General features: G+C 50.7%; 7 protein-coding genes across 7 annotated transcripts; 2 read left to right on the forward strand and 5 right to left on the reverse strand.

Moving 5' to 3' along the window:
- N7496_007694 (Transcription factor of morphogenesis MCM1) lies at positions 1-940 on the reverse strand (the record flags this gene model as incomplete). Its single annotated transcript, XM_056700613.1, has 3 exons — positions 1-273; positions 346-480; positions 701-940. 3 exons carry the CDS (start codon positions 938-940, stop codon positions 1-3), a joined length of 648 nt encoding a protein of 215 aa, XP_056552676.1.
- A 2,753-nt stretch (positions 941-3,693) lies between these two features.
- Positions 3,694-5,280, reverse strand: gfsA (glycosyltransferase family 31 protein; the record flags this gene model as incomplete). Its single annotated transcript, XM_056700614.1, has 1 exon — positions 3,694-5,280. The coding sequence occupies one exon, from the start codon at positions 5,278-5,280 to the stop codon at positions 3,694-3,696; it is 1,587 nt and encodes a 528-aa protein (XP_056552677.1).
- Positions 5,281-11,445: 6,165 nt separating this feature from the next.
- N7496_007696 (Aldehyde dehydrogenase NAD(P)-dependent) lies at positions 11,446-13,133 on the forward strand (the record flags this gene model as incomplete). The annotated part of the gene is made up of 3 exons (XM_056700615.1): positions 11,446-11,478; positions 11,538-12,248; positions 12,330-13,133. 3 exons carry the CDS (start codon positions 11,446-11,448, stop codon positions 13,131-13,133), a joined length of 1,548 nt encoding a protein of 515 aa, XP_056552678.1.
- A 347-nt stretch (positions 13,134-13,480) lies between these two features.
- N7496_007697 (putative Rab geranylgeranyl transferase escort protein) lies at positions 13,481-15,397 on the reverse strand (the record flags this gene model as incomplete). The annotated part of the gene is made up of 4 exons (XM_056700616.1): positions 13,481-13,818; positions 14,012-15,085; positions 15,147-15,265; positions 15,324-15,397. 4 exons carry the CDS (start codon positions 15,395-15,397, stop codon positions 13,481-13,483), a joined length of 1,605 nt encoding a protein of 534 aa, XP_056552679.1.
- Positions 15,398-16,075: 678 nt separating this feature from the next.
- N7496_007698 (uncharacterized protein) lies at positions 16,076-16,753 on the reverse strand (the record flags this gene model as incomplete). The annotated part of the gene is made up of 1 exon (XM_056700617.1): positions 16,076-16,753. One exon carries the CDS (start codon positions 16,751-16,753, stop codon positions 16,076-16,078), a length of 678 nt encoding a protein of 225 aa, XP_056552680.1.
- An 808-nt stretch (positions 16,754-17,561) lies between these two features.
- On the reverse strand, positions 17,562-18,162 carry cyp1 (putative peptidyl prolyl cis-trans isomerase (CypC); the record flags this gene model as incomplete). Its single annotated transcript, XM_056700618.1, has 3 exons — positions 17,562-17,975; positions 18,034-18,075; positions 18,130-18,162. 3 exons carry the CDS (start codon positions 18,160-18,162, stop codon positions 17,562-17,564), a joined length of 489 nt encoding a protein of 162 aa, XP_056552681.1.
- Positions 18,163-18,465: 303 nt separating this feature from the next.
- On the forward strand, positions 18,466-20,370 carry N7496_007700 (aspartic endopeptidase; the record flags this gene model as incomplete). The annotated part of the gene is made up of 1 exon (XM_056700619.1): positions 18,466-20,370. One exon carries the CDS (start codon positions 18,466-18,468, stop codon positions 20,368-20,370), a length of 1,905 nt encoding a protein of 634 aa, XP_056552682.1.
- Positions 20,371-20,503: the final 133 nt, after the last annotated feature.

Genomic DNA, 20,503 nt, shown 5'->3' on the forward strand with positions numbered 1-20,503 from the left:
TTACGCCGTGGGTTGGTGCTGCGGGGGCATGCGGTTGCCCACAGGCATACCGGGGTACTGGCCACCTGCTTGCTGTTGCTGCTGGAGGTTCTGATAGTAGGCCATCTGCTGCTGCTGCTCATTGGTCATGTAGCCGGGGTGCATGCCAGGACGAGGCATGTTGGACTGCGGTGCATTGACATTGTGGCCGACATCCTCGGGGGTCTCGGCCGGGACATCGGGAGCATCGACGCCATTCTCGTTGGTGGTAGGGTCAGGTGCGTTCAAGCAGGCCTAGACGGGGTGTATAGTTAGTAAATTTGCTGTGGCGATGGCAGTAACAAAGTTGGATTGGCGTCGACATACCTGGATGAGGTTCTTACCCTCGGCCTTGGTGACGAGAGGCTGCAGCTTGGGGGTGGTGAAGGTGTAGACGAGACCGGTCTCGGAGACAACGAGCAACAGCACTTGGGTGCCGGTGAGGACGGAAAGCTCATAAGCCTATGAACCGATCGAGTTAGCCAATACGAAGTATATAAAATGGGGTGAATGTTTTGATTTCGTTGCAAGCGACCGGTGTCAGAATCGCGATTTCGACGCGTTTAATATTTTTGTCTCCGACATGAATGAGAAGGAGGGTGCATCGATGGAAGAGGGGAGGGTTGGTGAACGTGGGAGGGAAAGTGTAGAGTTGGGTTGTGTCGCGACGGGAAGCGCGTACCTTCTTCATGATACCAGCCTTCCGCTTGGAGAAGGTGATGTGGCGACGCGACTTATCCTGGATAAACTTGATCTCGATCTTGCGGCGCTCACGGCCGGGCTTGTCGTCATCATCATCGTCGTCCTCGGCGCTCATGCGGTTGCGCTTGGTGCCACGGGCGTCGGCGCCGTTACCAGGCTGTTGCAGGTCATCGTGCTGGCCCGGGGAGAGCTTCTCGTCGACGGCAGCCATGTCGGCCATGATGGAGGAAAGGGAGAGATAAGAGGGTTGGAAGAAAAGGGAAGGTGGGGAGGGGGGTAGAGGTTGTAGAGAAGAGGGTTTCAATAGAGGAGAGTAAAAGGATGGCCCAAAGGGGAAGGGAATTGAAGAATACCCAATCGAGTAACGCGTTTTGGGATCGCAGGGTTGGAGAAGGAAAGGAAGGGGGGAAGTCGAAGAAGGCAAAGTGCGACGGACGAAGGGGCAGGCGGTCAGTCACGTGTGGAGTACCGTATCGGACGGGCAATACGGAAAGTGGGGCTAAGTGCGAGTCTGATTTGGGGGGAGAGATACTTATATTTACAATACAGTATACATGGAATACACATACATTTTACATACATTTTATATGTATCTACTATGTATTCGATATGTACCTCTCCAAGTATCCCCCTCTTTCCCAGGGGCGATATCGCCTCGTTTCATTACGGTATCACCCTGCCCCCTCTCGGTTTCCTTCCCTCTGATTGGTGGCTCCTCAAGGGAGGGCCAACTCACCGCGCTGAACTGAACGCCCCACGACCTCCGCTTGCATCCGCTTCGAGGCAAAGCGTAAACCCAATTTCACTGGTGGTCTGGACTCGAAGATAGCTGGTCGCAGGGAGGGGGACGGGAAAAGCATCGCCCACCTTTTCCCTCGTTTATGCATAATCATACTTTATCTTCTTCAACGATCAAAAAGGAAATTCTCTTATATCCCATCCTATAGTCGTATACCACTATACCTATTACTCCTTCGTACTACCCTGTAACAATTCACCTTCCATCAGTGGAGTTTCTATACTTAGCCCGACACCTTTTCCAGCTCCTGCATTCCACATACCGGTCCGCTCACGGGTTTGGCACCTTTTTGGCCCCCAGTGAAACACGATTGCCGATCTCAGCTCTGGATCGGGGAAATTCTAAGACAAATAAGCAAACTTGGTACTATCGACCACTCCTGTGGAAATATTCTCGCCTTTTCCCCTGTTCATCTTTCATCTTCCCACACTAAATAGATTCCTATTATTATTATTGACTAGCCACGAAAGTAGATATGGCTACTAGATTAAAATGTAAGCTCCCGTCCTCCTAGCTCGTTCTTCTGCTGGCCACATTCGGCCGTGGGACCCATGGTACTCCGTATTGTACCCATAACGACAAAAGTACGGTACATAAGCCTTGCTCCGCTGCGATCGCGGGGGGGGGGGAATGGAGACACGGAGTCGTACAAGGAAACCTGCGGTGTACTAGCACCGCCCTCTCCCTCAATTGGTGAAAATAGGGTTGACTGGATAGCCCATCTAAAATTGCTCGTTCTGCAACAAACCTGCTGAAGAGTCTGTTTTCGGTAACCCCTGCTCTCCGATGACGAGACCCGCCTCCAGATCACCATCACATTCAACATAAAGACTAAGGCATGCGCCACAGAATGGGGTTATCTACTACCCACAAACCCTATTCGGACACGATTTGAATCAGATCTCATTCCAGGTTCTCTGCTCCTTTCCTTTATCTAACTATATCACATTATAGTACACAGGCGTCCGGCAGGTAGGCCTAGGCTTTCTAGGAAAAGGGCGTAGTCTATAGCCAAATGCATAAAGTCAAGGCAACTGCGGTGTTCTGGTCCTCGTCTCCAATCTCTCGTCCATCTGCCCAATACACAACCCCAATCTACCATACTACTGATCAACAAGGTACATCCGAATTGCCGAACCGATGCATCGATCCCTGCCAAGTACCGGCAGAATCATGCTTGAGCCTAAACCCAGAAGATCCACGAGATCCGATCATGCTTGGTTGGCGGGCCGATCCGAGAGGGATTGATACAATGGGCAAGTGGTATCCCTCCAAAAAAGAGTCTCTACCTCGGGCTAGCAGAGTCCGAGCGTGTTTGATAGTTGGAACATTTGTGGTACCAAGTACACGTCAGTTTGAATGAATCAAGTATGAACTATCAGGTATCTAAGAAAATTATACACGAAGGTTGACAGAACTCATCATATTCTTCACATAAGAACAGTTCAACGCTAATCACCAACGGAGACCCAAGCACGGCCTTCGGTTCTGAAGTCTATTTTTACAAAGCAATGCATGGGCATGGATCAGAAGCCTCTGCCTCTCTCACTCCCACCAAGTCACAACGGGGGATTCATGAGAGAAAGCCAAATAACGAAGCGAATAAGAAAAAGAAAGAGAGAAAGACAAAAAAAAACAAGGACAAAAGAGCAAGCCAGGGGAACTGGAGGTGGGATAAGATGGTTTAATCCCAGTCCCGTAGGCAGCTAAGAAGGGTAGAGGGTGTAGTGTGGTGTGGCAATCAACAGCCGGGATATAGAGGGAGTACATAAAACCACCTTTGGTTCCTGCACCGGAATGGACTCCACCAATGCTAACGCCGGATAAAATGAACAATCAGAGAAACTGGAGGACGCGGTATTCAAGTCACGATCACGAGTCTCATCCGGGATCAAAGGAAATAAAAAAGGTTGGTCGGAAGAAGTATTGATGCAAAACGGGATTGGCGTCATGATGGAAAAATAAAAAAAAGGGTGGGAAGAGAAGTCGAAAGGAATAAAGAGAGAATGAATCATGTGCAGTGAAGTAAAGATGTGCGACGGCCGAGAGAAGTAAGGAAAGAGAAAAAAAAGAATAGGAAACCCTCAAGGACCAGCCTTGTAATCACTTGCGGAGTTGTTCTTTATTTTTTTTTCTTCCTCTTCAGTGACGAGCAAGGGGGAAAAAAAGAGAAATCATTGCTGGTAAGTACCCTGAATATAGTGATCAGAGATACCACCGCCGCCGCCGCCCTTGGGACCGAGCCAAACGATCTCGATCACACTGTGGCCCTCGTCTTCCTCACGCACATAGAACTGGTGCACATTATCACCGACGACGTAGGCATCGTGCAACAACCACCGGTCCTTGGTGACACCTTCGTCCTCCGCAGGACGAAGAGGACCCAGACGCTCCTCGAAACCACGGGGGTCTTCGGGCCAGGTCTTCTCAACGGCATCAAAGTTGATGGCATCATCGGCAACGGTGGAGTCATAAGTATACTTGACCAGGGAGTAACCGTTGGTCATGACCCAGAAGTGCCGGACCGCCTCGCCAGTTGCGTTGTTGATGGTCTCCTCCTGGTCGAAGACCCAGCGGCGGAGAACCGATTTCCGACCGGCGGCCGCAGCCACGGTGGTCATCTTCACCACGTCCTTGGTGTACCAGGAGTTCCAGTGGTGCATAGATTCAATCCTGCGGCCAGATTCGTAAACACCGTCCACAGGGTCGGTCATATCCATCTGGTAAAGCGAGGGCCAGAGAGTGAGAGCGGTGTCGCCGAAGCGCTGGATACATTGGCCAAGCTTCTGGTCACCAGGCTGCTCACCCCAGGACTGGCACTCATCATAGTACTTCATCAGCACATCCAGCAGAGGCTTGGAGACGAAGACACCGGCACCACCGAAAGCGATATGGCCAAAGGTCTCGACTTGCCAACTGGCCTCGGACAAAGATCCAATATAGTGCTTCTTCTTCTCATCGAACAACTTCAATTCCTTGGCGATGGTAGGCAGAGACAGGAAGAAAGTGTCGTCGTCGCTGAAGCCAACCCAGGTGGTGTGAGGGCGGTGCTTGCGGATGTGCTCGGAGAAAGCCTCGACCATACCGAAGTAACGAGCAGTGAAGTCCAGGGGGGAGGCCTTGAGAGTCAGATCCAAACCGCGGTTGCGGAAGTAGGTCTCCTGCTTCTCCAAATCGTCATCGGACTCGGGAACCAGAACAATCAGGCCAGCCTTGGTGTTACCATAGGTGTACAGGAGCGAGGGAAGGAGACGGTCGAGACGGTCGACGGTAGTGGCCAGGCCGAACAGGAGCTTGGAGGTCTCCTCGACATCGTCATCGGCGGCCACATCCACATCGATGATCTCGGGGCAGACAAAGTTCTCCTCGTCATTGTTGGGAGAGACAACCATGCCACGCTCCATCTGAACCATGGGGGGGAGGACGGGCTTCTCAACCTCCTCCATAGTGCGGAATTCGGTGTCGGGGCTGACGATGCGAGGGCGGAAGTAGGCACGGGTGTAATTCTTGCGGGGGAGCCATTCGGAGAAGGGGAGAGGGGCAGCCAGCTTGGGGTCAACCTCACAGGTGTTAGCCGAGGGGGTAGATCCCTCAGCCGGGCTACCTAATGACGTCTGGCTGCCACCCATGTTGACACGGTCAATAGGGTGCTTGAAGCGGAGGAACGCCGACCGATCATAGCGTTCCATGCAGAAGAAGAAAATGCCGATCGACACCAGGGCGATCAACGGAAAGACCGTCTTTAGCCGGAAAAGAGGCATCCTGACGGTAGTGTGGGGAGTCGATTTTTCGAACATGTACGTCAAGTTTGAGAATCGGGGGGAAAAGCGATATTTTGAGGGGGAGAGCGGTATGTTTGTGCCTGACAATGCGACACGTTCTCGTCGAATTAAAATCTTTCCCTTATCAGATTGGATTGGCGTAGGGTTTGGAATCAAACGAGGATGTCGTGGTCCCGGGGAAGAATCGTGCAACTGGCAAAAGGAGCAGAGCACTGAACAAGGAGATTCTCGAAGCGAATGTAAGTGACCAGAGGCTGGTGTGAAGGAATGGCAGGCAGATCAAATGCCGAAATCAACGAGAGGCTGGCAGCGTCGGGACCTGCGACACGGTCCAAAGGGTGTAGAAGAGAGGCGGTCTTTTCGGAGGTTGGTTTGGCCGTGGGTGGTGGATTTGGCGTTTTGCAGGAGGAAGGGGAGAGGGGGGAAAGGGAAGAGGAAGCAGACGAGAGATCAACGCGGCTGGACAGAGGAGTCCAGGAGCGAGAAGCAGATCGATGCTGGGGGAGGGAGGGAGGAGGAGGGAGGAAGTAGATCGTAAAAGGTTGAAAGATGTGAAGAGGAAAAAAGGGAGGAGGAGCGTAGAAGTAAGTAGTGGAGTGAGAAGGGACAAGGACAGGTGATGGGGATCGGGGGGTTGGTTGGTTGGACTCGTGGGAGAATGTCTGCGTCACCGTATTACCGTAATTTTGGGCGGGTTCCCACTTGCAGAAATAATCGACGACTCTTGCGTATTCTATATAGATGAGAAGAATTATCGATATTTCAATATATCTCTTTTAATCGTGTTTTAACATGCATCTTCCTTTGTTTGGAAAATCCTCTGAACATTCCGATTTATATCTGTCTGATCATCTGCTCCTCGCTTCGAGTCTTGTTGATTCTCGTCCAAGAATGCCAGCAGTGATCGTCCCCATCGTATCCCATGGGACTACGTGATCGGCACGCTTAGGTCTGTCCGTTCATGTCGCTCAAACATGGCCTCGTCTACACATTACCTGGCCTACTGAGCCATTCTGATTCGGGGATTGGCGAGAGAGGGTCTCCTCCGAGATCATCGCTCCGTAGCAGATCCGGATTCGGGTCGAGAAAAGGGACCCTTTTTATTCTTGCCATCGGAGATCGTTTGACATTTTTCAATGACAAGATCTATAAGACCGTCGGAGTACCGTCCGGTAGGTTACTTCTATCGCAGGATCCGGATCTCAAGAAACACCGGTGGTGTGAATCGGACGGTTGGTCCTACCCAGGATCAACGGCATACGACTCTGCAAACTTCCTTATACAACGCCCCGTATTTACTGTCACCTGCTCTTCATGGGCATATAGATGGTCAGTACGAAGGTGTCATTGCGACCGCATCAGAAACATTCCGTCAGACTTCCGGAACATTCCAATCAAATTCCCCGGGGTCTCATCATGATGATGCCGTGGGTGTTGAGATGATCTTGTATAGATCACGTCACCTATAGGGCATCAGCGTTGAGACGGGACTAGGCTAGGGCAGATTGGATATAGATCTGTTGAATATATATAGAATTGATGGGGAAAAATGTAATACACAGAACGGACCAAAGCCTGGATAATCTATGGGTTTGTTAAGTGTAGCCTGATGGAAGTATACTACTTGGTAACAATCAAGTACCGTATGACGGAAGAGCCGTTTAGTGCCAGATGAGATGACCAGTAAATAATCATAAAAGACACCCTCCGTAGTTCTACATATACCAATTGTAAGTACAGAGTAACTACAATATGTAATGAATCAACTGATATATTGGCCATTATTATTAGAGTCTGTAATAAATCGTCCGGTCTCCATGAGCAGAAACATCAGGAAATGATCTGAAGGTCGATCGCCCTGGCGTCCAGCCGCGCCCACCAGTCAAAAGCAATACAGACCCGTCAGGGCCGTTGAGGAGGACCCAGTCAGCGTCAGAGGGGGCAAGAGTGGCCACTTGGAGGCCCCCACCGACGCGTGTCCTTTCTCCTCCCGCTGAACTAGGACTGCAGGACTCCAGTAAAGTATCTGTACTGAGGTTCAGCCGTCGGGTTAAACTACGCAACTACGCAACTGCCTAGCGCCCATGGCCCAGCCCACACCACCACCACCACATAGAGAGTCGAGACTGATCTAGATTTGGCCTTTGGGGGAATTATTATGGACTCCTCAATTTGATAGATATCTACCAAGTATTATTTAGCGATATAAAGTATTTCCATTCTCTTTTCACTCGTGAACAGACCCTGAAAAGCTTATCGGCAGATCGTAGGTGTTGCAAAGTGGCGACAGGCCTCATTTTCGCAATCATCCCGTTCAAGTTCAGCCTACAGCAAGTGGGCCGAGATCGACAACCCTGGAAAAGCCATTCAGACTTTCGCCCTGCTTTTGCTGATCGGTCGGATATTTCATGATCATTTGGTAAGAGTCGAGAATTCTTTCCAGTGGCTGGTCATCATGGTTGATGAGACAGCTGCGTCATGGGCTTCGCATGCTTGTTCTATCTATATTAAGCATTCATCTTACGGAGTAACTAACTTACGGAGTACAGTATGTGTAATTATCTTATCCACGACAGGTCAGCCGTTGGCGGGTTTCACACACAGTGGCCTCGATGGCCTGGGTCACTGGGGCTGTCGCTGTGGGGGGTGGGAAGGACTACTCCCGTGGTTCCTTTGATGAGGATTCATTTAAATTCTTCGACATTATTGTGCAAAGTCTGTACATCTTCCAATACACCCTATAGAGTCTGCTCTGTTATCAAAAGCAGAAAAGAACTGCCTAGCGCTAGCAACGGTGTCAAGTTTCGATCAACCGTATACCCACTCTGACTAGCACTCTCTTCTGGGACCGCGGGTCGAAGCGAGGCCAGCTAGACACGACTTTAACCTTAACACTCCCTGACAACGATGATAGATTTCAAGAGGCTAGCACGTTTAAATAAGGTAGTTGAAGTTGAGATATTCTCATTAAATACCTTATTCATCTTCGCTTTTATAGATCTCCCAATCTAGCCATGAATAGCCACGTCTACCACTAACTAGTCAAATATACTCCATATTAGCATTTGCATCATCACCAAAATCCTGGTCAACTTTAGCGTCCGCATCTCGAAGGCGCATAGAACAAAAACTGTTACCACCATCCGTGCACAGCTGCACACTCGGCCCAAACCTGCGCTAAGGGTCAATGCCCGCCTTGGCATCGGTTTCACAGCGCCCAAAGAAGAGAAAAAAAAGGATAAACCAGAGGGCAAATTGTTAAATTGCCCATAAAAAGGGGGCGGCGCAGGCGCGGTAATCTTACGGACCCTGAAAATTCAAAAAGCGTGTCAGGTTCACGGTGGAGCCCGGGCCCCTGATCGCCAGTCCAACCCCCCTTACGGCCGGTGAGAACGCTCGGAGCCTCCGTTCGACATTTACTGCGGTAGTTAAAAAAAATCTGGATTGAAAGTAATCATTGGGTGTGCCAAGAGACATGATCAAGGTTGTGGTAGGCCTAGAGGTGGGCAGTTATCTGGATGGAGAGGGGAGAAAACGGGTAAGGGGCTTTATTATTTTCGAGGCGGCGGAAAAGGGGGGGCTTGTTTGACGGCCAACTTTGTGCTCCGTGGTACAATGTAAAGCGAGTGTGGATCAGCGGCCGGCAAATGATGCAATCTATCACCATTATTTGTCCCAATCACCTATCCCAAACGAGCCTGGTCCTATCTATCTCAAGCTATCCTGATTGCTTCAACTATGTTCCTGACATCGTGATTTGAGGATCACAATACAACACACTCTACTCCAGTGGAGCAAGGAATATCGTACTGTATATTCGGGCTGTGCTTAATTAGCGAACAACCTTGAAAGGCTCTGGCATAGTCCACTTTTCGGCTGCTAGCCCGCTTCGATGACTTTATCAGCCAGGTGCTCGTGGGATATCTCATCGGCTCGCCTCTGGTAGGTTCTCTTGAGTTGTACCTACAGTAGTAGAAGGATTAAATTCCCAGGATCGTGGACCGGGCGTGATGCCAAGGGTTTGCCCATATGTCCTCAAGTCGGTATGGGGCCCTCTACTCGATGGACGAAATAGTGCGTCCATTCGTCTGTATAGAAGCTTGTGTCCATGTTAGCGAGTTAAGGATGACGACGCAAGTAGTATGAGAGTCTGAAGGTGCCAATGCTTCTTCAATCTTATGGTAGTTGTGTGATGGTCTACTCCGTACTATACGGCAATAAGAGATTGATCAAGGACCGTCAGCCAGGGTCCTGTGATAAAATATATCCCTATATCTAATACGATATATCAATTGCAGACAAAGGACTCCAGTATTCGTATTCAAACGCCTTGGTGGATCTCCTGCCCTCGTTGGACTTGCTAGTCTCGCACTTTAGCTGATTGGCCTATGTATACTGTGGTTGTCGCGGACTATCGGGATGACAATCCCATCTCATCCCAGGATCTCAGCAGGGGTCCAATGAGGTAGGATTGGCTGTCAATGAAGCGATCTACAAACACGAAACACGGAAGGCAGTGACCCGATACAGGAGCAGTACAGCGGAGGATCTAGATATCTTCTATGACAGATAATCGCAGGCGGTACATGATCCTATCCCATCTCGAGTATACTGTAGCAAACGAGCAAGTCGTCATGTATCATCTCTTTAACAGTCATTTCGACAACAAGATCTACATTCTGGGACCCTTCCCCAAGGTTTCAGGAGTCACACGAGGATCAAAAAGTGACATATCCAATTAATCCTTCATATCTTGACGTTACCCGGGTATCACACGGTCGGCGACGGGGATCTTCCTTTCAAACCTGGCCACAGGTGTAACTGTTCGGAGATGAAGCTTTTCCGTGGGTATCATCACCATGTCATATTGCCTCAGCGTGCATGTGTGGATGCGTAGCGGGGGATGATGGGGTAATTTCCTGCATAATCTCTAAATTTTTATTGATCACTTTTCAAATATGTATTCCAACAAGGGATAGCTGTGGGAATGAGCATCGTTAGATGATACTGTCAAGTTCGACGGATGCTGGTCATAGTTGTCATGTCCAACCTTATATCTGGCATTCTGGCCACCGGGGCTCCTTGGTGCAGTAAATAGCAAGTACGACTGCGCGCTCAGTTTAGTACAATGTTCTTCTCCAGGCCACCATAAAAAACGCAGGAAGGTGCTTATTCTGCAGGGACTGCTGCATCAGTCAGGCTGTCCGAGAAGTAGGTAGTATTAGGGGGCAGGGATCATGGCCACGCATAATTAGTGCATATCTCATCCATTACCACTAGCATCAATCATTAGCTCCTTGACCTTGGCCATAATCTTTCATCGCACACAACTAAACTCTAGCAGACTGTGTATAAGCAAGATGCACACTCGGACCAGCAAGTACCTAGTCTTCTGCCCCTCTCTCGGACATCATTATGATTATTCGCATCAAAGTTTTGGCTGCATGCACGGGATGAAACAACCGAGCTCAGCAAATCAGCATCGCTGATACGTTCCCTCGAATGCATCGAGAACGGGGGTGATTTAAATCCGGTGACGGACTGGCGCCCTTCACATTGGCAAGCGCCTTTTCTCAATCTGTAGCTCGCATCGTCCAAGACTTCCATGTCCCCACTCCGTTCCCGCTTGAAGCCGCCAGACTGCCAGACTTGGACCGAAGCGTGGGAAATTGTGAGGGCCAAAGCATTTTCGCCAGTCGCGCTGGATCCTCCAGAGCAGCGGATTATAGGACATCTGGTAGCTGGTCTAATAGCTGAGAACTGCTATCTGTTGAAACCGCATCATCGTGCTGACTCGCATCAGTTCCTCGATCCGCTCGGTTCCCCCCCCTCGTTTAACACTCGTCTTCCTGCACGAGGACCAAGCTTGAGCCAATATGGGCGCTGAAACCGTGCGCTAATGACGAACTCGAGCTCGGTCCGAACGGATCTGGCTCGATCGCAGATTACCGAGGCCTATTGTTCCCCACAATTTGCCCCAGGTGGAAAGGTCGCACGGCGCAGTTCGCCAGCATGCTCCAGCTGGGCGGGGCTTCTGGAAGTATCCCTTGCTACATTATGGCCTTGGTGCCGTCGCAGTAACCCGAGAGCAAAAATAATCATCTCTTTTTTGTCTCTACAGAATCCAACGACGCAAAGGTCAAAATGGTGTTCAGCACGGTGGACGAATTTGACCAGGTACGCATATAGTTGATTAGGGCCACGAAATATACAACACTAACGTTAGACTCCGACAGGCCTATCACGATGTACACGTTGCGTTCCGATCCGGTGTCACCAAAAACAAAGAATGGCGGCGTCAGCAGCTCAAGCGTACTTGGTGGATGATTGAGGAAAATAAGGATCGCATCTGCGCCGCCCTCTACACCGATCTCCACCGACACACCTACGAAACAGGTCTGAGCGACATTGCAATGCTGCAGAATGACACCCTACGCACACTTGAGAAGCTGGATGAATGGACCAAGGATGAGAAGCCCACCCGATGGGATATGGTGAACTTTATGGGCGGCACACGAGTGCGCAAGGAGCCCAAGGGCGTTGCCCTCATCATCGGCGCCTGGAACTTTCCCATCCTCCTCTTGCTTCAACCAATGGTTGCCGCGATTGCAGCGGGCTGCGCGATAATTCTGAAGCCATCCGATATGGCGCCCGCAGCACAAGATCTCCTGATGGAGATCATCCCACAGTATCTGGACCGCAGTGCTATTCGTTGCATCAGCGCTGGGCCAAATGAGATGTCGCATATCCTCGAGCAACGCTACGATCATATCTTCTACACTGGATCAGGCAATATTGGTAAAATCGTGCATGCCGCGGCTGCCAAACATATGACTCCCGTGACACTCGAGTTGGGAGGGCAAGCTCCGGCTATTGTCACTTCGAAGGCCAATATCGACTTGTCAGCTAAGCACATCGCTGCCACCAAATTCGCTAATGCAGGCCAGGTATGACTTTCCTCCTTGACTAGCGCCCCCTAGACGGGGTATTTAACAAAGAGCTTGAGATCACTAACCAACCTCATACAGATCTGCCTTAATGTCAACCACGTCATAGTCGACCCCAACATCCGCGAGGCCTTCGTGAACAGCCTGATCAAGCACTTCGACACCTTCATGGGCGGCCGCGACGCCAAACCCGAGTACTACACACACATCATCAACGAGCGCAACTTCGACCGACTCGACCGACTCCTAGTCTCAACACGCGGTGACATCGTCTACGGCGGCCAACGCGACCGCGAGACCCGCTTCTTCGCGCCCACCATCGTCACAGGCGTAAAACCAGATGACATTCTTCTTTCCGAAGAACTCTTTGGCCCAATCCTGCCAATCATGGACGCAGACTTCGACTTTGCCCTTAAATACACCAGCGCCGGTGATAGACCCCTCGGTATCTACGCCTTCACTGACAGCCAGGTTGAGAAAACCCGCATCCTGGACGAGACTCAGTCCGGTGGCGTGACTTTTAACGATTGCACACTGCATGTCGCTGCGCGCGATGCACCATTCGGTGGTACCGGTCACTCCGGTCAGGGCTATTATCACGGTCCGTACGGTGTGCGTGAGTTCTCTCATCTGAGGACGTATGTGGATGCCATGCCGGCGTGGATGGAGTGGCTCATGGATGCGCGGTATCCGCCGTATTCGGTCGAAAAATTAAATAAGATGGCGCCGGCTGTGAAGGCGCCGTTTGACCGTGAGGGAAGAGATACTTCGCGTGGGTTGACCAAGTGGGTTGTTGGTTTTGGGGCGTTGGTGTTGTCGGTGGCTGTTGTGTTGCCGCGACAGCAGGTTCAGGCGCTTGTTGCGCGGTTTGTGAGTCGGGAATAATGGTAATGAAGGCGTAGGTAGGTCGGACATCAGGTCTCTGTTGGACTTTTATGAATCTGAACGATTTGATTAGGATGGATATGGGATAATGGAATGATTTCTGGAGATGGGATTGAACACAAATTTGGTTCTCTTGGTGACTGAAACTTAAGTTAGTCGATTTGATTCACATTATCTTGAGTCAGTTTGAATGGCTTGACTTCACTGCTCGACTCTCCTCCCGTGTAGAAGTACTAGTCTACTCTAGCATCATAGGTGTGCATGGGTATGTTCAGTTGTATTGATATTATGTGCAAGTACCTACCGGTCTAGCTAACCAGGTGCATGAATCGTGAAGCTATGCTACATCAATCATCAGAGGTGCCTTCGCGATCCTCAAAGATCATAAACTCATCATGAGCCACCTCATCTCCTACGATGTTGACCCACGCCTGTTTGATCATATCGACCGTCTGATCCTCAAACGCCAGATCAAGGCTAGGCGGTGGGAAGCGGAAGACATGAGGCGAATGGGTCTGGATGGTGGGTGGTGTTCCGCTGTTACTAAGACGGCCAAGCTGGTTATACCGCATGGACCACAGAGCAATGGCCTGGGGACCTTCTGCCTGAAGGAGTCGATCCACGGCACGCTCGAGGAGAGTGTGACCTTCCGGACCGGAGAGAGCGACGCTTCCGTAGATAATACCTGTGATGACACGTATTAGCACATGAATTTGGAATAATGCCAATGAAATCACAATCGAGGGTTGGTGCTCGTGATCAGGTATTGATAGATTAGGTTACATCAAAGCAATCAGGCAATGTAGATAAGTAAAAGATAATCATCATACGAGCAGGAGGGAATAGCGCAAGGAATTGATAGAGTGGAAAGGACTTACTCTGCTGTCGTGGGCAATCGCCGGTGTCACTCGAGTGGACTTGGAGGTACACCGGCGGAGATTGAGGGCTGCCCAATGTTTCGCCAGGGAACATAAGAACAGTGCTGGCAGGCACGGGTGCACCTTCAGCTGTAACGGGGAAGAGGGATGTGAAGGTTGAAGAAGCGACAGTAATCGACCTTGCAACCTTTGTACAAGGTGGCTGCTCCAGACTGGGAAGATCCCAGGCAGAACCAATGAGGACACGAGTCCGAACGGTCTCTCCGTCCGACAAACACACCTCGACAGGATGTTCTGATTCTGCCGAGACTTCGCCATCTGTGATTGATTGAATACCTGTATCCAAGGCATACACAGCTCCTCCGACAGCAGAAGCTCTGCATCCTACCTGAAGGATCTCAGAGCCTCCACCATACTTGGAGACGACAGCCCCGAATCCGGGTCCCAGGGCGCCGATGGAAGCCAGATGTCTCTTGATGCGAGGGACTGCATAGCTGGCAGAGGTATCCCGCTGGGGTAGCTGTGACAGAGAGAGCGAGAGCAGAGGATTTTGGAGATCCTGCGGGACACTGAAATTGGAGGACAGATAGTCCGCAAAGGGCATCGACAGGTCCTTATTTTCCTCTGCCTCGTCCTGCTCTTCCCCATCCTGAGGTTTGCTGATGTGTCGCAAGAATCGCATGAGCGTCCTCTTGGACTTCATGCTGATATTGCTATCGGCAAAGACATCTTCCCGGTTACCAGGAACACGGTGGAATAGTCGCGTAGCTCCAAGCTCAAGGCTATCAGCATTGGGGTGTTCCGGAGAGTGGATCCACCAACTGCCGACTGCCATGAACTCTAGCTGGCGGTAGACCTTTGAAGAGATGAGGATGGAGATTAGTTCTGAGCGGGTGTAGAGGAAGTATGGGGAAAGAGAGAGTGTGTAGGCGCGACTGGCAGCTAGCTTCGGACGGACGTCTGGTGTGCCCTGAGTACGCTCGCTAGTGTTGGAGTCGGCTTTAGAGGGCGCAGACTCTGATGAGTCTTGGTGGGTGATAATCTTGGCATCTTCAAATGGAGTCCGGCCTGGATCTGCCAGTTGAGACATATCAGCGATGAGCTGAGATGAAAGACACTCGCAGCGACGACCCACGTTGATTGACACTGTTCATCCACTCTGAAGCCTCGTCCAGACTGAAAGCGGCCTCTGAGCCACCATAGTATGAGTTCTGATCTAGGTGGAGCACCTTCTTTCCCGACCGCGAAAGAGCTCTGGACAAGGAGGAGGTTAGAGGGAGAACGAGATCCCAGCTTCACAAGAGACACTCACAATGCCAGAAGAGATTGATCCAGCCCAGTACCTGCAATGATTACATCCCAAGGATGCTCTGATAGTGACTCCATGTTGGCAACGACCAGGGCCAAGGTCTGAGCTGTAGCAGGTAAGTGCACGAGTTGTACTTTAGCAAGAAGCAGGCCCAACTCTCATCACATTGGGTGGCTCTTCAAACAGTATGTGAGCATCTCTGGAAGTCCACAGGCTAGAAACAAGAATGTTTAGCCTATGGATTTGAGTATCCAGTGGAGAGAGAGAAGGGAAAGAGAAGAAAAAAACTTTTGGCACGCGGAGCTTTTGTGTGGGAAGGCGGTCAGAGCTATACTGCCAACTATACCGCGTTGGCTTTAGTGGGGCCATGGACCATACATTATTCAGGTTCAATTTGTTGTATTGTGATGTAGAAGGAAGGTAAGGTTAAAGGACGCCATGTCTAGTTTCCAGATCCTTGATTTGTTCCATTAGGGATACTTCATAGACAGAGATGTCACTGTTTTGCGATATCATCAGAGTGTGCAAATCGAAGCAAAGTGGAATAAAAGTGAAACCATATCCGCAGCGAAGCCACCGCAGGGAAAACCCCATACATTGAGACTGCCCGGTTAGCTACATGGAAGTACAAAAAGGCTAAGCCTAGAGAAAACTAATTAATAGAAGGCCACACAAAGCCACACCACAATTCCCTGATGAGTCAAATCCTAGTTGTTCGGAGTGTTGCCATTCCATCGGGGATCATGAGGCATATCCTATGATTGCTGAACGATGGCCGCTGCTCGTTGGGCAATACGCCGGATTAAACCGGAACTGTAAGCATCTTCAATGGTGCCATCGGCGAAGCGGTCTGATCGTATCATGGCAGTGAGGAGCTTTTCAAGCTGTGCAGGAGTGGCTTGATCTAGGCCATCAGGGTCGCGAAGTCTTGTAGCTTCGTCAGATTCGATCCAGGCGACCCAGTTGAAACCAAGTTTACACCACCCGGCCATAGCTTGGAGAATTGATGACTCCACTGTAGCAAAGGGCTTCCCCTGGGAGAGTATTGGGACTATCCCTGCCAGCCTGGTAAGGCGTGGAATATCGGCGAGGGATGGCTTCGATGTAGCTTTATGCTCAACTGCGCTGGACGTCGCGAGGTAGCTTGGGATATGCAGTGTTGGACATTGTGTTGTGAAATAAAGAGCATGTTGTCCGGTATATCGCCTAAATTGGCCTTGAAAAATGTCTGCAAGAAAGGAGCGCTGCTCGTGGGTTGTACCTTCGGTGGACAGTGCTAGTTCGCCGTTGCGCGCTTCATAGATGCCTGGTTGACCAAGCCGTGGGGCATCACGAATTATAAAATCGGCTCCTTGGGTATAGGTAAAACCAGGGAGACGTTCAGCGATAGCGCTTGCGATAGCTGTGGATGGCGTTGGAGTAGTAATCGGCATGTTAACCTGCTTGCGATGGTGGGGTAGGTTGGAAAAGGCGTGCTACAGCAGGAGCTGCTGAGCCTTCAAAAATACTATGATCATACTAGACTCGACTTTTTTCAGTCACCCACCCCCTTCAGACTGAAAAACACATTGGTGCTGGGTATCTACACAACATCATATTAGTACGACTTTCTCGACTCGTAACTGACTTTGGCATTTGTTTTGAACTCGAGGCTGCTCTATACAAGACCCACACGTGACCTATGATTACTCAGCACACTCGTGATCGCCCGCTTAAAATGAAAATTCCTGCTACCGAAGCTTCTCTTCTCCCATGCCACTCCCAGTGCTTTGCACAGCCCGGCTGCCATAACATGACAATCCCGGGCTTCATGACGAATGCCTTCACTGGTGCTCGTCGTGGGGGTGGCAGATAAGATTCTCACTCTGTATCTGCTGCTCTGGATGGTGACATTTGACAGAAGCGGTTCGTTTTGTAGTGATACATTCATTCATTCGTCTACTATATTGGGTTGAAGGAGTTGGCTCCTCCGATATGATGGATTTCGTAGCTTCGTAGATGGGCGCAAGTCCCGATGCCATGCCCAATGGGCGCGAGCAAGAGTATCTCCGAGTTCAACGCGTGCCTGGTGGTGCTCGAGCTGCCAGGCAGGTTGAACCTCATGCGCCCAAGGGCGACTGCCTCAGTCCTCGATGTAGGGTGGTCATGTGTTTGTGGCTGCCAAAAGGAAAACCGTATCCCAGAGATAGATATCCCTGCGCTGAGCTGCAATGGGGCTGTAATGCTCTTGGATTGCGTTCTTCACGCCTCAGCTCCTTCCTCCACCACGTGAGCCCGAATGATCTTGACTTCGTCCATGGGCCGATCCTCGCCTTTTGTCTTGACCAAACCCATGCGTTGAATCACCCGCATCCCGCTCTTGACCCGGCCGAAGATAGTGTGCTTTCCATCCAACCATGGCGTCGGCGCAAGCGTGACAAAGAACTGACTACCGTTCGTGTTCGGCCCGCTGTTCGCCATGCTCAAAATGCCTGCACCGGTATGCTTCAAGTCATCACGGATCTCGTCCTCGAATTTCTCGCCGTAGATCGAGCTACCTCCTCGACCGGTGCCGGTAGGATCGCCGGTCTGAACCATGAAGTTGGGGATGATGCGGTGGAAGATCACGTTGTTGTAGTAGCCTCTCTGCGCAAGAGTAGCGAAGTTCTTGCAAGTCTAGACATTCGAATGTCAGTTCCAGATACACTTGTGCATGAGTTAGAGGTTTACCAACCTTGGGCGCATGAGTGTTGTAGAGCTCGACGGTGAAGGAGCCCTGTCAAGGTGTTAGTTTTTCGTACTGGAGAATGTAAGGGCCTTCAATCATTACCATTGAGGTATCGAATACCACATCTGTCGCCATGATTGAACTCGGAAACGTGTATCTTCAGGGGAGGGGATCTATAATAGGCTGGTATGTAGCACTCGAGTTGGATGAGAGAGTCGAGAAGAAGGAAAGTGGAAAGAGCTGCGGGACCGTAAGGTGGAGCTTGGCGCGGCATCTCACAGAACCTCCGATTCACCAACTGTTCAACATCCTCTCGTTTTGCACCTCGTGGCCGCCATGGAATAAGTCGCTCTTTTAACATCCACTGCGTTTGTTATTCTGGCTTCAGGAAGCCATATCTTTCATTCTCTTGAGTGATTACTCGAGCAACCGAACACCATGTCCGAAGAGATCAGCCCCGTTGCGGAGCTGCTTGGACTCGCAATCTACCATTTCGAACGCCTCAAACCTCTTCTACCGACCTACGGACACTTGCTCGTTGCATCCCTGTTCCCTATCTGGATTGGCGCACACGCCTCCCTTTCTCGACCATCCTCCGCCGCCAAACCTCCCAAGAAAACCGACGAGAAGGATGGAAATGATACCGACAATGACGAGTCAGACGATGAGGCGGGTCCAGTCCAGAAGATGGAGGGACTTGAGCCATCCGATGCTCTCATGTTCCCATTAACTGCTGGTCTTACCCTAGGAGGTCTCTACCTGGTCATCAAATGGCTGGAAGATCCCGCGGTTCTCAACAAGATTCTCAGCTTCTACTTCTCTTGGATGGGTGTGTTCTTCGCCATCGCGTTTCTCAAGGACTTCTTGTTGATTGTGCGGTCGTTCGTTTTCCCGAGACGCTATCTCTCTGGTGGGAAGATATGGCATGCGAAACAGTCAGAGCGTGTCTTTGTCGCTCAATCGGTGAACAAATCAGAAGTCACAACACATACCCGACACTCACCTCTTCCCGGAATATTCGGCGCAATCCCGCTCCCAAAAGCGGTGCTTGCATTGCTGTGGGCTTCTCGCACCGTTTTATATCAACGTTTACGGCTACGGGCCCATATTCGCGGTCTTTTTGACGTCAAGCCCCTCGTTGGCCTTCTCGATCTCCTCAGTGGGCTCTTCGCTCTTGCTGCCGTCGGGTACTTTGCCTTTGTGACAAAGCCTTGGTGGCTGACCAACTTTTTGGGATTCAGCTTCAGCTATGGAGCGCTGCAGTTCATGTCACCCTCCACCTTCTGGACGGGTTCATTGATTTTAGGGTCGTTGTTCTTTTATGACATTTACTTTGTCTTCTTCACCCCGTTGATGGTCACCGTTGCCACCAAGCTGGATGTTCCGATCAAACTTCTTTTCCCTCGACCACCAAGTCCTGGCGAAGAACCAGACGTTCAGTCACTGGCCATGCTAGGCCTGGGAGATATTGTTATTCCCGGCATGATGATCGGACTAGCACTACGGTTTGACCTATTCCTTTACTATCGCCGGAAGGGAATTCAACAAGCACAGCTGCAAGGCTTGAGCGAGCAAAATGTCAAGCCTCAGTATCAACGGGCGACTGGAGCATGGGGAGAGCGGTTCTGGGCTCCGGCGGTGAAACCACAAGTGCCAGAGTTCAAACCACCATACTCGGACGCGCGGTCTTTCCCCAAGGTGTACTTCAAAGCAAGCATTGTTGGATACGTCGTTGGAATGATCACTACCCTGCTCGCCATGCAATACTCCAACCATGCTCAGCCCGCACTCCTCTATTTGGTCCCTGGTGTCCTGATATCGTTGTGGGGTACAGCATTCTTCCGTGGCGAGACTAGCATCATGTGGGATTTCTCTGATGCCGAGGAAGAGGATGAAGAGGGTGACGGCGAAAGCGAGGGGAAACGCCCCGAGAATGAGAAGGGCGACGATGCAGCCCCTAAGGAGCAGAAGACCTTCTTCGCTCGTCTCTTCTCCGGCGATCTCAAGGTGTTCACTTCAAGCCCCAATGAATCTGCCCCGAAGAAAGCTCAGAGTGAGGATGACAAGGAGGATAAACGTGAAGGAGCTGCCGAGGGCAAGGAATCGAGTGAATCTGATTCTAAGAAAAAGCCGGGCAAAGACCCCAAGGGCGAAGGGAGCCTGGACTTGATCTCCTTTTCGATCTCCTTCCCTGAAAAGACTCGGAACAAAAATAGCTCCGATTCTGTAGGGCGCTCTGCTGCGGAAGACTCCATGGTCTCTATTCCCGATGTTGGCGATTGGAATGATGAACCTCCACTGAAGAAGAGACGTGGAACCCCCAGAAAGCCGGGGATGCATTGATTACCACCAACTGAACCGGTATGATTCGAAGCTTTCTCACATTGAAAGCTCACTTGTGTAACGATACAATGTATGATATCCTATGCTCTAGAATTCAGAATCTATTATTTCAATTGATCTTCAAAGTGGTATC

The sequence above is a fragment of the Penicillium cataractarum genome, assembly GCF_028827025.1.
Source record: "Penicillium cataractarum strain IBT 29864 chromosome Unknown utg000007l, whole genome shotgun sequence".
Classification (NCBI taxonomy): domain Eukaryota; kingdom Fungi; phylum Ascomycota; class Eurotiomycetes; order Eurotiales; family Aspergillaceae; genus Penicillium; species Penicillium cataractarum.